The sequence below is a fragment of the Callorhinus ursinus genome, unplaced genomic scaffold (genome assembly GCF_003265705.2).
Source record: "Callorhinus ursinus isolate GAN/ISIS: 27379988/994484 unplaced genomic scaffold, GSC_fseal_2.0 scaffold13, whole genome shotgun sequence".
Classification (NCBI taxonomy): Eukaryota; Metazoa; Chordata; class Mammalia; order Carnivora; family Otariidae; genus Callorhinus; species Callorhinus ursinus.
The window spans coordinates 48600751-48616838 of NW_027397075.1; the positions used below are offsets into that span (position 1 = coordinate 48600751).

General features: G+C 42.9%; 1 protein-coding gene across 5 annotated transcripts in view; it reads left to right on the forward strand.

The window, feature by feature from the left end:
- The window catches only part of KCNH1 (potassium voltage-gated channel subfamily H member 1), a 378415-nt gene that overhangs the window by 253175 nt on the left and 109152 nt on the right, over positions 1-16088 (forward strand). For all 5 annotated transcript variants that reach the window (XM_073900230.1, XM_025877844.2, XM_025877845.2 and 2 more), the window contains one exon: positions 13639-13838. In XM_073900230.1, coding sequence (XP_073756331.1) covers positions 13639-13838 — 200 coding nt within the window. The remainder of the gene's footprint in view (positions 1-13638; positions 13839-16088) is intronic.

The window sequence follows — 16088 nt, forward strand, 5'->3', positions numbered from 1 at the left end:
ATGAAGGGATAAAATATGACTCTAAAAATGAAAAATGAAAAATGTTTTTTTTTTTTTAAAAAGGGATTGATAAGATGTTGGTTAAAAAAGGAAAAAGAAAAATAAAAAAAAAACAGTCAACAAAAATTAACTTTGATGAAATAATGAATCATGGTTAAAAAAAAAAAAAAAAGCCATGAATCTATGTGCAGTATTCCCCTAGCGCTGGAGTTCTCCCGTTCTCCTTGATCAATCAACTTGGTCTTGGCTTGCTGGCTGTTTGTGCTGATCTTCTGGGGGAGGGGCCTGTTGCTGTGGTTTCCAAATGTCTTTGCCGGAGGCGGAATTGCCCCGCCCTTGTCGGTCCGGGCTCAGGAAGCTGCTCCGGTTTGCTCTCAGGAGCTTTTGTTCCCTGCAAGCTCTCAGTACAGCTTTGGAGGACCAGGGCAGAAATGGTGGCCTCCCAATCTCTACCCGGAGGAGCTGAGAACTCGGGGCCCCGCTCCTCAGTGTGCCCCCAGAGAAAAGCAGTCACTTCCGTGTCCCCGGTCTCCGGCCGCACTCCGTGCTCACCCGGCCTGTGATCGAGCGTTGCTATCTCTGGCACCCGACCCCGCGCGGAGTCTCCAAACCCAGCAGATCCCTGCAGTGCGTTCCCGCACCGCTCCTCCCCGGGAAGGAAGGGGAGTCTCCCCGGATCTGCTGCTTGCTGGGTCCCTGCTGGGGGAGCCGTGCCCCGACTGGGCCGCAGATCACAGTTTATGGCAACCCCGAGCTGAGAGCCCGCGACTCTGCTCCGTCTCTGCATCCGGCTTCCCCGCTCTGATACCTGGGAGCTCTGGTGCACTCAGGCACCCCCGGTCTCTCTGTGACCCCGAGGGTCCTGAGACCACACTGTCCCGGGAGAATTCCACCCCCCGCTTAGCCACTGCAGCGACGTCCCTCCACCGAGCCAACTTCTAAAAGGTCCGATTTTGTGCTCCGCGGCTCTATCACTTGCCAGAAGCAGCCGGCGGAGGCCCCTCCCCCGCCGTCTATCCTCCCGAATATTGCCTCGGATTCACTTCTCCGCACGCCCTACCTTCCAGTAAGTGGTCGCTTCTCTGTTCAGAGAGTTGTTGCTACTCTCCTGTTCGATCTCCTGTTGAATTCGTAGGTGTTCAGAATGGTTTGATCCCTATTCAGCTGAATTCCTGAGACCAGACGAAATCTAGGTCTCCTACTCCTCCACCATCTTGCCTTATTAATTCTTTCAAAGAACCAGCTTCTAGTTATCACCAAGACAGCATGGTACTGGCACAAAAACAGACATATAGACCAATGGAACAGAATAGAGAGCCCAGATATGGACCCTCAACTCTATGGTCAAATCATCTTCGATAAAGGAGGAAAAACTATCCAATGGAAAAAAGACAGTCTCTTCAATAAATGGTGCTGGGAAAATTGGACAGCTATATAGAGAAGAATGAAACTCGACCATTCCCTAACACTATATACAAAGATAAACTCAAAATGGATGAAGGACCTCAATGTGAGACAGGAATCCATCAATCCTAGAGGAGAACATAGACAGTAACCTCTTTGACATCAGCCACAACAACTTCTTTCAAGATACATCTCCAAAGGCTAGTGAAACAAAAGCAAAAATGAACTTTTGGGATTTCACCAAGATAAAAAGCTTCTGCACAGCAAAGGAAACAGTCAACAAAACAAAGAGTCAGTCCATGGAATGAGAGAAGATATTTGCAAATGACATGACAGACAAAGGGCTGGTATCCAAGGTCTATAAAGAACTTCTCAAACTCAACACCCAAAAAACAAATAATCAAGTCAAAAAATGGGCAGAAGACATGAACAGACACTTCTCCAAAGAAGACATACAAATGGCTAACAGACACATGAAAAAATGTTCATCATCATTAGCCATCAGGAAAATTCAAATCAAAACCACATTGAGATGCCACCTTACACCAGTTAGAATGGCACAAATTGACAAGGCAAGAAACAACAAATGTTGGCAAGGATGTGAAGAAAGGGGAACCCTCTTACACTGTTGGTGGGAATGTAAGTTGGTATAGCCACTTTGGAAAACAGTGTGGAGTTTCCTCAAAAATTTAAAAATAGAGTTACCCTATGACACAGCCATTGCACTCCTGGGTATTTCCCCCCAAAGACACAGATGTAGTGAAAAGAAGGGCCATATGCACCCCAATGTTCATAGCAGCAATGTCCACAATAGCCAAACTGTGGAAAGAGCCGAGATGCCCTTCAACAGACAAATGGATAAAGAAGATGTGGTCCATATATACAGTGGAATACTACTCAGCCATCGGAAAGGATGAATACCCACCATTTGCATCGACATGGATGGAACTGGAAGGGATTATTCTAAGTGAAATAAGTCAAGCAGTGAAAGACAATTATCATATGGTTTCACTTATTTGTGGAACATAAGGAATAACATGGAGGACATTAGGAGAAGGAAGGGAAAAATGAAGGGGGAGAAATCGGAGGGGGAGATGACCCATGAGAGACGATGGACTCAGAAACAAACTGAGGGTTTAAGAGGGGAGGGAGGTGGGGGCATGGGTTAGCCCGGTGATGGGTATTAAGGAGGGCACGTACTGCATGGAGCACCGGGTGTTATACGAAAACAATGAATCATGGATCACTACATCAAAAACTAATGATGTATTGTATGGTGACTAACATAACATAATAAAATTAAATTAAATTTAAAACAATAAAATAAAATAAAATAAGCAGCAGTAAGGCATAATCTTAATAGATATTGAATTTGAGGCATTATCTGATTCAAAGGCAGGGATTGGAAAGGGCTTCTGCTTTCTTGGTTTTTCCTGTTGGCATCTATGAGGTATGGGGGTGGCAGGCTAGCCAGGGTGGGAATAGAGTTGAAGTGGGGAACAGGGAGGGGAAAAGGAAGGAGGGAGGGGAGGGGGTAAGTATTATAGTCTATATCCTGGAAATGGGCTTTTTGTAGAAAAGCAACTCTCTCCTTTTGATCTGTCTAAACCTACTCTAAAAAAAGAAATTGGTGAATAATGTAACGGGCCTTGACCATAAAGAACAAATCAAAACCAACATTTATGTCCACAGAGTTTGACAACATAGTCTGAAATAAAACATGAACTGTGAAAGAGGATAGAAAATCATAGTACCATGCTTCTCAAAGTTCCCAGCAGTAAAGTATCACCTGGGAACTTGTTAGAGATATCCATTCTCTAGGGCCCACCCAAGACCTACTGAATTAGGAACTCTGGGGTCAAGGGCCCAGAACTGTGTCAAATGTCCTCCAGGTGATTCTGACACACACTGAAGCTTGGGAGTAGGTGATTTAGAGGAGTATGGCCTTGGAGTTAGAGAGACCCTGGTTCTGGCCTCTCTGCATGCTGTTTCTCTGATATTGGACTTCATTTTCTTTTTTTGGCCAAGTATTGATGGTACCCACTTTTAGGTTGTGTTATTTTTTATGATTACCGCATTGCTCTGAGCTCTTGGCTTTGAAGATTTGGAAACTGTTTTTCAGTTTTGTGGGGGGGTCACCTTGGGCCTGAGCCAGCAATTCCTAATTGCCTTTGCAAACCATTAGTATGGCTGTCAGTAAACATGGCTGACTGAACACACACATTTGTATCTGATCACTCCTGAAACCCCACTAAAGCAACAACAAAGGAAAGGTCCTTTTAGAGCATTAATGCATTAGGAAAAAGAGCACGAGAGGTGAGTAACACAAATTGGAAAGCTAGAAAGCAGTGATTGACTTGGCAGACCAAAGAAAGCTGAACTCTAAGGTGACAGAAGGGAAATCTAAACAATAACTTGATTTACAGCAGAACTTCCCCAAAGATTCAGGCGTTATGACAACAGTGCCATTAGAAGTGAGGTGAAGGGTGGGCTAAGAATAGGGCGGGTTGAAAGTTTGCTTAAGAAGCATTTAGACCCCTCCCAGGGGCGCCTGGGTGGCTCAGTCAGTTAAGCGTCTGACTTGATTTTGGCTAAGGTAATGATCTCAGGGTCATGAGAGCGAGCCCCGCATCAGGCTCCGTACTAGGCGTGGAGTCTAAGATTCTCTCTGCCCTCCACCCTTCCTCCCCACTTGCTCATGCTCTCTCTCTCTCAAAAACAAAAAAAGAAAAGAAAAATTTTTTTCTTTTAAAAATAATTCGCTTTCTTTTGCCTGCCACAGGACAGATTTCTAGTTTTAAAACAGGGTACATCAAGAACAAAGATATCCCTCCTCCCCAACCATCTTTATTTTCACCAATACAAGAAATCCTTCTGGAAACAAGCAAGTGACTAAACAGGATCGAACCACTGAATCTACAAGCTAATACATGATCTGTTATGGCAGAATAATCATGAATTTCCCCCGAAAGAAAGATTTTAATTTTCCAAATATAAAAGAGTCTAAGAGGATCATATGTGAACAGAAATCTTATTCTAGGTTTTATGGTAAAGAAGGATAACACACTGGCAGCCGAAGAAAAGTGAAACTCTTCCTAATAAATAGATCCAAATAAGAATTTCTACAATATTTCTTTAGAACACAGAACCAGAATTCTTTAAAAAAAGAAGCATCTAGGCTCCCAAATATCCTTCTCCAGACAGGAGATTGAGGACTTCTTTAGGAACTCAGAGAAGTCCAAAAGGACAATCCTAAAGTTGATGGCACCATAGTTTCTTCAACACAAACACCAGCCAGGTCACCCTGCAGTGAATTCTCATAGTTGACAACCCCCACTCATACACGCAAGGGTACCACTCTTAAATATGAGCAGGCATCTAAGGATTACCATGTATTTTTAATCTGAAAGGCAGGCAAACACAAATAAATGAGGAAATAAAGACCAAGCAGGGATAATAAAACTTAAAAATATATCTATTATTCATATCCTCAGAAGATAAAAAAAAATGTCAATGGAACAGAACAGAATGCTATTAAAAAGCAACAGTTAGTGAACAAGAAACTGATGGAAATGAAAAGTATGATATCGAATGAAAATTAAACAAAAGGAATAGAAGATGGGGCACCCGGGTGGCTCAGTTGGTTGAGCATCCGACTCTTGATTTCAGCCCTGGTCATGACCTCAGGGTTGTGAGATTGAGCCCTGCAGGGGGCTTGGTCTTGTGCTGAGTGTGGAGCCTGCTTAAGATCCTCTCTCTCCCCCTCCCTCTGCCTCTTCCCCCTCACATGCACACGGTCTCTCTCAAATAAACAAACAAAAGGAATAGAAGATAAAATTTAAAGAATCTCCCATAAAGTGATAAGAAGAAACTGGAGAGAAAAATAAGAAAATTAGATTAGTCTAGGAGTCCAGCACCTGATTAACAGGAGATCTGGGGAAAAAAGAATAGAAATGAAGGGGAAAAAACCATCAAAGAAATAATCCAATTAATTATGTGACTAAACTATTAACTATATAACTAAACATAAGAAATAATTTCTCAATATATATACATATCAAATCATTGTGTTATACACTTTAAACTAATACAACGTTATATGTCAGTTATGTCCCAATAAAACTGGAGGAAACCAACGATGGGACCAAGAGAATCTTTTACCAATGTGACTTTGAAAGCCTACCTCCATTTTTAAGGATTCTCTTTACAAAATTATTATGTTTTTACCTGATTTGTTCCTTGCATCAATACTTATTGCCCCAGTGTATCATTCAGCCCATGCTTTTTTAGTCTTTTTCTATATTTGGCATAAAAGGGGAAAAGAAAGATGTCAGAGGTGTCAATGTGGCTTTATCCATATCAACTCATCTTCCGTGACCAGCATGTCTCCATCATTGCCAAATGGAGTGGCCAGGTCATAAAGGCTAACAAAGGCCTAAAGGCCTTCTGCTGGGAATTAAGAGTCAGAAACAAGCATAGGTGTCAGTAGAGTCTTCTTTAAATTCTGTTTTAATATATCTTTTGGAATTCTGTATAGAACAAAGTCAGTTTGGATAAACCCATAAACTACCCACAGAGAGCAATGATTTTTAAATTATTACAAAGAGGAAAAAGACTCACTTAGAGATAAACTCCTTTATCTCTAAGCTTTGATGAACCTGTAGAGATAGCTTTTTTTTTTTTTTCTTTTTCTTTTTTAGCCTTCTTGAGTTTAGGAGTAAATTGTGCTCTGCAAAGTTGCTTAGAAGTTGGGGGGCATTTTCCAATGGGAGTAATTTTGTGAATAATGACCAACTTCCTAAAGAAACCCACACGTCTGTTTGCCCCACTGATTATGAAAAGCATGCAGGTGAATTTCTAACAGCTCTGCAGAAACCAGTCACCCAGGATGCCAGAGAAGCTCTGCGAACACAGGGATAGGGGCTTCACATCTTCACTCCTTTTTGATAGCAGGCAGATTAAGTGCCCATCTCGCTTCAGGAAGCTGGAGTAGATGTCCCAAAGAAACAGTGGTGAGAGATGGGGGAGTGGTCTGGCCACTGGCTCTAGACTGGGGTGCTAAGGAGACCCGGGAGCTGGAGAGCAGGTTAAGCATAAACAAAGAATAGACTAGAGGCTTCGGAACTGCGGCCGGCTAAACACACTTCTTATTTCCAAACTCGCGCCTGCAACATCTCTTTTCTGTTCCACCAAAGATCCTCAAGGTTGACCTACCTGCTTTACTTCCATTTCCAATGCCCTTAATTTGCTGCTTCCGTCTAGGGTTTTCCCCCATCTTGGGTTCATAAAATATAATGGTCTCTCAGTTTTCCTTCTCCCTTACCTTTTGAGAAACTGCGAAGAATTTTATTTTAAGTGATTAAAAAAAAGCTGACTAGAAATAAAAAGTGTCCTTATTACGCTTACCCTTCCATCACCCCACCCACCGCTGTCACCACCCTCCATATTCACTTCCTTTGCTCTTCCATCCCCTTCCCTCCTCTCTTCCCTCCCCTCTCCTTTCTTCCCCTCTCCTCTCTTTCCCTTTAATTTTCACTTTAATCTGCTGGAGGCAAGTTTAAAAAAAGAAAGAAAGAAAAGGAAGTAACCCAAGAAAATTTCCTTGAAATGTAGGCCATAAATTTCTGGATTGAAAGGACTTATTGAAAGCCTAGCACAATGGGTGATGACTGAGCCACAGCAAAAGGCACACCATTATGAATTTTTAGAACATTGTGGAAAAAGAGTTTCTCAAGAGGAAAAAACAGGTTCAGTATGAAGGATGAAGGATCTGAATGCTTTTGTCTTCTCAACAGCAAGAGAAGACAATGGAGGCATGCTTCCGTTGAGAAAAGAGTGAAATGATTTCGCGTCTAGAATTCTACACCTTGCTCAGCTAATAATTGATTGTAATAGTAAACATTAAGTCTCAAAAATTTTGCTCCCATATACCCTTTCTCAGAAAACTATAAAAGGATGTCTTTTACCAACAAAAAAAGTAAACCAAGAGGGTGAAAGACATGAGATAACGGGAATCAGGGGATCTAACCCAAGTAAGTGAAGCTCCTTCCCAGGGTGCTGGGGCAGAGACACCCATACAGCTGGCAGCGGAACGGTTCAGAAGCCTCCAGGAGAGATTTCTTTTTTCTTTTCTTTTCTTTTCTTTTCTTTTCTTTTCTTTTCTTTTCTTTTCTTTTCTTTTCTTTTCTTTTCTTTCCTTTTTTTCTTTTCTTTTCTTTTCTCTTCTCTTCTCTTTTCTTTTCTTTCTTTTCTTTTCTTTTCTCTTCTCTTCTCTTCTCTTTTCTTTTCTTTTCTTTTTTTTCTTTTCTTTTTTTTAAGTAGGCTCCATGTCCAGCATGGAGCCCAATGTGGGGCTTGAGCTCACAACCCTGAGATCAAGACCTGAGCTGACATCAAGAGTCAAATGCTTGGGGCGCCTGGGTGGCTCAGACATTAAGCGTCTGCCTTCGGCTCAGGTCATGATCCCAGGGTCATGGGATCGAGCCCCGCATCGGGCTCCCTGCTCAGTGGGAAGCCTTCTTCTCCCTCTCCCACTCCCCCTGCTTGGGTTCCTGCTGTCGCTATCTCTCTCTGTCAAATAAATAAATAAAATCCTTAAAAAAAAAAAAGTCAAATGCTTAACCAACTGAGCCACTCAGGTGCCCTCAGGAGAGATTTCTTTATGGAAATGAAATTAATAGGCTAATTCACGAATTTTAATGTATTAAGAAGAGACTTTATTTGTGGGAGAATTTGGAGTCAAATTAATGATAAGTAAACTAAGCAAATGAAAAGACCATTATTAGCTATAGGAAAAAGGAAAAGTGACCTGAATATCCTATGTGGCTTAGCTGTGAATATCTCTCATCCAGTTACAATAATATCCACACAGATAATTATCTAGCCGAGATGATGCTATAACCACGCTGGAGGATGGGACAATGGGAAGAGGTGTGGGAAATGAGTGTGAGATTGGAGGGCAGTGGGGGGAAGAGAGCTAAATTCTCAGAGGCCAACAGATAATTCCTAAAACTGATATATAAGGACATCGTGATTTGAGAATGACCTTGAACTATGAAGATCAATGATCAATAGCAAAACAATCAGGTTAATATAATGGAAAATGGGTGCTTCTGCAGAATGGGAAATTGGGTGAAAAGAAAGAATATCTAGGGGAGTAAAGAATTCAAAAGATGTTTTGGCCATTTAACTCTTTATGTGTATGTGTATGTATACCCAAATAAACATGAAAATTTAAAAAGGGAAACAAAAATTTTTGCCATCCTTCCCCAAAATTCCATACAGCAACTTTTAATTGAGGGCCAGAGAATACTATGTTTATTTTTCTTTGAGTGGGACTCACGGCTCTTGCTCTGATACAGTGTTAATTCTAAACTGCTCAAAGAGAGAAAGAAACTTGCCCTTAGGCAAACCGGCATTTTGCCCTGGGATTGAGAAAGGTCTTTCCTACTGTGGGGGGACCCAACTAATTCACATTTAGAGTCACCCAGGGCATCATCTGCCCTGTGAGGCTCTATTAAGCAGGGACATTCCAATCTCCCTCTCTTGCTCCCCATATCACACTCAAGTACCTATTCAAGCAATAGCTGGGCTTATATGTAATCTCTCCCAGTTAGGTTGTGAGTATGTAAGGCATATCCCAGTTAGGTTGCTAAATAAAGGCATAATGCTTTATTTAGAGATATCAATAAATAAAATATATGCATGAAAAATGTATAACCTCACTTCATATAAAATTAGACAACTGGCATTGAGCGGATTGCCCATTTTTAATAGTAATAATGTTTCTAATAGCAATAATAATTAAATAGGGCCCTCCTGAGGACCTTTCACCTTCTAGAGTGTCTCGGAAGCAGACTGGCACGAGAGCAGCCCTGGGTTGTAAATGATAGATGTGACATCACTGCCTTAATGGTCTGACCAGCACACCCGTGCCTCCGATGGGAGCCTCGTTCTTAAGCCATGGACAAGAGAGCTATTCTTACTGTATTGATTTGGTGTAACTATATTTTTAAGCTCAAAATTCAATTAGTTTCCTGAGAAAGGCACCTCTTACTCTTCATGCATGACCTCTGGTTCATTGTGGACCAGAAAATAGAGCTGAGCCAGGACTGCCATAGAGGCTTATCGAGTTAGAGTCAGACTCTCTGGGAACAAGGGAGCCAGCCCGGGCCCTGGGAGGCTGGTTCTGAGAACACTCGGTGATGCAGGAGGCAGGAAGCAGGAAGCAGGAAGCAGGAGATTTGACCCTCTTGTGTATGAGCTTATTTATGAGCTTCCAAGGGCTATGTCTGCATTATTCAGGCTTTGACTACTTTTGCTTTTATTTCACTTCTTTTGTTCAGACGGATACCACTCCCCAGTACCTTTCTAGAACTGGCAGTGCTCTTTCCAATCCTCGTTTATAATTCTTCTCAGGTGGGATTTTGTCCTCAGTGTCTTGGGCATCCATATTCAGCCCTGGTGGACAGACTGCTGAAGATTTCCTTCCCTCACATCTAGATCCATGCCTTTCTCTCTGATTTTTTACCCTCTCAGTCTTCAGCTAAGCCTGAGTAAGATCATTTGAAAGAAATTATTGTGGCCTCGGGCGCCTGGGTGGCTCAGTTGGTTAAGTGACTGCCTTCGGCTCAGGTCATGATCCTGGGGTCCCGGGATCGAGTCCCGCATCGGGCTCCCTGCTCAGCGGGGAGTCTGCTTCTCCCTCTGACCCTCTTCCCTCTCGTGCTCTCTCTCATTCTCTCTCTCTCTCTCTCTCAAATAAATAAATAAAATCTTTAAAAAAAAAAAAAGAAATTATTGTGGCCTCTCCATACAATGGGACAGTATTCATCAACAAAATGGAATGAACCATTGATACAACAACATGGATGCATCTCAAGGGCATTTTGCTCAGTGTAAAAGGCCAATCTCAAAAGGTCACATACTGCATGATTCCATTTATATAATGTTTTTGAAATGGCATAATTAAAGAGAAGAGACTCATGGTTCCCCGGGGGGAGTGTGGGTATAAAGGGGGAGCATAAGAGAGATTTCTACAGTGATAGGACAGTTTTGTGTTCTGAATGGGGAGCTGCTTACATGAACCTACACAGGTGATAAAATGACACAGTTATACACATACTTCATAGCAGTGTAAATCTTCTGGATTTGACATTGTCTTCTACTTCTATAAGATGTGACCGATGGGGAAATGGGGCGATAGGTATACAGGATCTCTTTGTACTATCTTTGCAGCTTTCTGTCAATTTATACTTATTTCAAAAAATGTTTTTTTCCCTTAAAAAAAGGAATAAAGTATTCATAATGCAACAATATGGATGAATCTCAAAATAATTATGCTGAGTATAAGAAACTAGTCAAAAAAGTACAAAGGAAAAATATAGACGAATTGTACTACCTCAAAACTAAAAATGTTTATGTGCAAACACCTTCAAGGGGGTATTATGCTAAGCGAAATAAGTCAATGAGAGAAAGACAAGTATCATATGATCTCACTGATATGAGGAATTCTTAATCTCAGGAAACAAACTGAGGGTTGCTGGAGTGGTGGGGGTGGGAGGGATGAGGTGACTGGGTGATAGACATTGGGGAGGGTATGTGCTATGGTGAGCACTAATGAAGGGGGGGAAATCAGAGGGGGAGACGAACCATGAGACTATGGACTCTGAGAAACAAACAGTGTTTTAGAGGAGAGAGAGGGGGGGGGATGGGTTAGCCCAGTGATGGGTATTAAGGAAGGCACGTATTGCGTGGAGCACTGGATGTTATATGCAAACAATGAATCATGGAACACTACATAAAAAAAATTTTTTTAAATAAATATTTAAAAAAATTTTAAAAAGAACGAGAAAAGACAAAAAAAAAAGTGAAAAGACAACCCACATGGTGTGAGAAAGCATTTGCAAATCATAACCATCTGATAAAGGGTTTATATCCAGAATATATAAAGAACACTTACAACTCAATAATAAAATGACAACCCAGCTGAGAAATAGGCAAGATTTAAGTGGACATTTCTCCAAAGAATAGATAAGAATGACCAATAAGCACACGAAAAGGTGCTCAACATCATTAGCCATCAGGAAAATGCATATCCAAACTAGGACGAGATAGCTGTTCTCACTCCCTAGGACGGCAGTAATAAAAAAGACAGATAATAACAAGTGTTGATGGGGTGTTGGAGATATTTGGAACTCTCATACAGGTGTTGGAGATATTTGGGACTCTCCTACACTGCTGACGGGAACAGAACAAGGTGCAGCTGCTTTGGAAGAGGGTTCCTCAAAATGTTAAACATAGTTACCAGATGACCCAGCAATTCCACTCCTAGGTGTCTACCCAAGAGAACTGAAAACATGTTCATGCAAAAACTTGTTCATGATGCTTCATAACAGCATGATTCATAATAGCCAAGAAGTAAATGACCCAAATGCCCGTGAACTGATGAATGGATAAATGAATTGTGGATTATTCAACAATAAAGGGGAATGAAGTAACAAAACATGCTGCAACATGGATGAACCTTGAAAACATTGTGTTAAATGAAAGGAGCAAGTTGTAGAAGTTCATATATTGTATGACTTAATTTATATGAGATGACCAGAGTAGGCAAATCTATACGGACAGAAAGCAGATTGCTTGTTGCCGAGGGCTAGGCAATGGGGATGGGGTGGGGAATGACTGATCGTGGGTAGGGGGTTTCTTTGGGAGGGGATGGAAGTTTTCTAAACTTAGATGTAGTAATGGTTGCGCAACTCTGTAAATATAATAAAAGCCACTGAATTGTACACCTTTAAATGGATATATTTCATGGTGTATGAATTATATCTAAATAAAATGTTTAAAAGGAGTACATACTGTATGATTACATTTATAGAACATTCTTGAAAATGCAGACTAACCTATGGTGACAGAAAATATTAACCATCACTTGGGAACAAGAAGAAGTGTAAAGGGACATGACAAAACTTCTTGGAAAGTGATGGAAGTGATGGAACTGTTCACTGACTTGACTGTGTGATGGTTTTGTGGGTGTACACATCTTTCAAAGCTTATCAGATTGTATACTTTAAGGGTGCCGTTTATTATATGTCAACAATCACTCAATTAAAAAAACAGCAAAAACGTGTGTGAGCTTCACAAATAATAATATATGTATTATTTATTAAAAAATAATTTGACAAATATTTATTGGGTACTGGTACAGTGTTAGCTCCTGGGGATACAATGGCGGGGAAAAGATGGGTCCAGCCTTCAAGCAGTTCATCCAGGCACGAGGAAAGGAAGATGCATTTTGTTGCAAAATGGTTTATATACCATTTCGAGCCTAGGAAGTCATGGTCACCTTCATGGGGAGGATTTCTGGAAGTGACGGCCCTTGAGCTCAGCCTTCAAGGACAAATGGGAATTAGAGGTAGAAGGTGGGGTTTGTGAAGTCATAGTGGGCCTCCTTCCTGACACTAATATAGGGGGAGCTGTAGGAGCACCTCGTAAGTACTTGTTACATCTCAGAGGTACTTGATTTTATTTTTGCCACATTACAGTCACGCTCTTCACCCCAAGAGCCACATCACAGTGGAGTGGATTGTTGTATTTACATGTACCTTAACAATAAGTGTGAAGCCAGGTTATAAATAACATCCTTCATCGCTCTTGGCAGACTTGCTATTATTTCGTCACTTGTGAGGGTGTATTCAAGGTCTGTCCTTCCACTACACTGTGTGCTGTAGGAGAGCCAAGACTGAGTGTTTCCTACACCATCCTGTCCTCGGCAGGTAGTGTAGTTCTTGGCACGTTAGCAGGGCTTGAAAAAGATGACTTGCTGATAGGTTGGGAACTGGGCTGATACAGAATAACACATTTGACTGGTGGCCTCAGGTATGGCTCACACTTTTTGTGGCAAGAAGTATAAAGCAGTCTCACTGCTCGTGTCTCTCTGCCCCCCACCCCCACCCCCCGGCCACTGTTCTATGCCTCTTAGCTCTGGCCCCAGTCATGCCAGTTCCTGTTCACCCTAGCCCTGCCTACCACCTGTTTGTCCCAGTGGCCTGCTGTCAGGTGCCTCTTTAATTGGGTCCACTCCCAGAGGCTGCTGGGTGAGGTTCTTCTGAAGAGGTCAGGACAGTCTGTCCTGGAGAGGGCAGCTCTGGCCACTGGCCTGCTCTGGGCCAGTTGGGCATTCTTGGGCCCTGGCTGAAGGCCCACTCATGTGTTGTCTCTTCTCCTCCTCAGCGCTTCTGTATGCCACCATCTTTGGGAACGTGACGACCATTTTCCAGCAGATGTATGCCAACACCAACCGGTACCATGAGATGCTCAACAGCGTTCGGGACTTCCTGAAGCTCTACCAGGTGCCAAAGGGCTTGAGTGAGCGAGTCATGGATTATATCGTGTCCACCTGGTCCATGTCCAGAGGCATTGACACTGAGAAGGTAAGGAGGGCGATAAACTCAGGTGAGTCCCGTGTGTCGGCTTTCCCAGGGAGACCTGAGGCACTCCTAGGGCGGGGGGTTCTCAAACCTGGCTGTGCATCAGAATTCATTTGGGAAGTTTGGGGTTCCCACATCCTACCTCCAGAGGTTTTGGTGGCTTCCAGATCGGCTTGGCTCAAGGACCAGGAATTAAGAGATTAAGAGCCATTATTTAAGAAACTGGAAAGACAGTCTGTGTCTCCTGGAGAAGAGAAGCATTGCAAGTCTAACTGTCTGGAGCGGAATTTCCCAGACTTGTGTGATGTCAAGGCTCAGGGCCATCCCGGGGGGAGGTCATCGTCATGGCTGATTTTCCTTTGGCCTCAGGCTCTGAGATGGTACAGCATTGCCGCTGGTTCTGTTTTTCTTCAAATTTTCGATATTTTGTTCATTGGGGATTTTTTTTGCATGAATTTTGATTTTTAAAAATACTGTATTAAACTATAATTTGTCTTGATTACTAAGTTTTTAGCCCAAGGCTGTTGCCTCACTGTAGTCTCAGCTCTGATAAGATTCCCAGGATTCGTGGTCATTAAACCCAGATTCCCAGCCTCTCTCCCAGATGTATGGAATCTGGATTTAGAGGAGGGGGAGGTGTGAGGGAAAAAACTGCATTTTTAACAAGTGCCCCAGTGATCCTTTCCATCAGACAAATCTGGTGAATACTGTTCAAGGGCTTGTGCCTTACTCCTCATTGGCTTGAGGAAAACATCAGTTAGACATCTCTCTAAGGCTAAGGTATCAGTTTTCCCATCTGTAGAATGGAAACAGCCATAAATCCCTATTGTTCTCTAAGAGTTGCATTATTCTAGATGAATTTCAATAAAGTGAAGAAACTTTGGGGGCTGGGAGAACAGAGAAAAGATACAGTGGACTTCCTATTCACTTCTCAATTATCTCCTGTGTATATTTTCTATAAGCAAACATGTTTTCCTGGGTCTGTTTTTCTCTACTTCTCAGTGTTTTCCACCCCACTTCTCCTTTTACTGCCAATCTCTTAAGTACTTGGGGAATTCTGATTCCTTTCATTGTCAGAATAAGAAAAACAGAAGATAATGCTGTTGCAGAAATATAACACATTCAAAGCCAAATTCAGCTGACTTTGGATTAGCTGTCCTTGCTCGTACTCTTCCTCCATTAGAATAGTTAGTTGACAGTTGACAGTTTAAAAGGAAAACTTGAACTCAATTTAATTGATTCCCACTTAAAAGGTACGATAATTCCGTTTTGTTGAAAATCGGCCATAATCACAACAGTAACATACTAAGCTCGCCACCGTAGCCCCAGCTACCCTGCCTCGAATGCGCGTTAGGAACAGGTATTTATCGCGCTCTCTGTGTGCTGGCCCCGCATTCACGCTTCAGGGATGCTCTACAGCAACTCTGGGAGGGAGCCGCTGTTATTTCGACCCAAGAGACGAGGACACAGAGGCCCAGTGTGTTTTGTTAACTGCCTGTGGTCATCGAATTAAGAATGGCAAAGTCAGGATTTGAATTTGGTTTTGTCTGACTTGGAAGCTTGTGCTTTTCCTACTATTACTTTTTTTTTTTTTTTTAATTTAAAACATGTACTGGAGGGAAGAAAGATGAGAAGATGAGTCCAGATGGAGTTGCCCTCATTTCTCACCCGGGCAGGGCATCAGTTGGCTGGGTCTGAGTCCCTGGCTTCGCCAATAACTGTGTCTGGTGCTTTTGCTTCGTTCAGCGAGGCATGCAGGTTCTGTGGGTGCCTGGCCACCGCTGGATCAGAAAGCAACTTTGATCTCTCAGCCCTGGAGATTTTCCCAGGAGCCAGGGTAGCTTTGTAAATCTGGTTGTCTGGAAAGAAGCCCTTCCCCACCCCACTGCAGGGCTGGGCTGGGTGGCTGCCCACGGGAGACAGCCCCGGCAGCGTTTGCCCGCCCTGCCCCTCCCTGCTGCCTCACTCTCCTGAGAGGCTTTGGGATTTGCCCCAGGTACTGGCCTTGGTGGAAGAGGGAATACTGTAGCAATTCACTGCAGGGCCCAGCCTGGCCTGGGTGGTTGCTCTTTCCGGCAGAGGCTTGGGGAAGACAGCTGCTGGGGAGGGGGCCAGTCCCCAGGTCCCAGGTCCCCTCCATCCTGGGTCAGAATGGTCAGGGATGACCACAGGAGCCTAGGGGTGTGTGTCTGGGGGAGGGAGAGGCGGTGCCGGGCTCCTCTCGTTTGACCGGCAATTAGCTGGTGACTATGA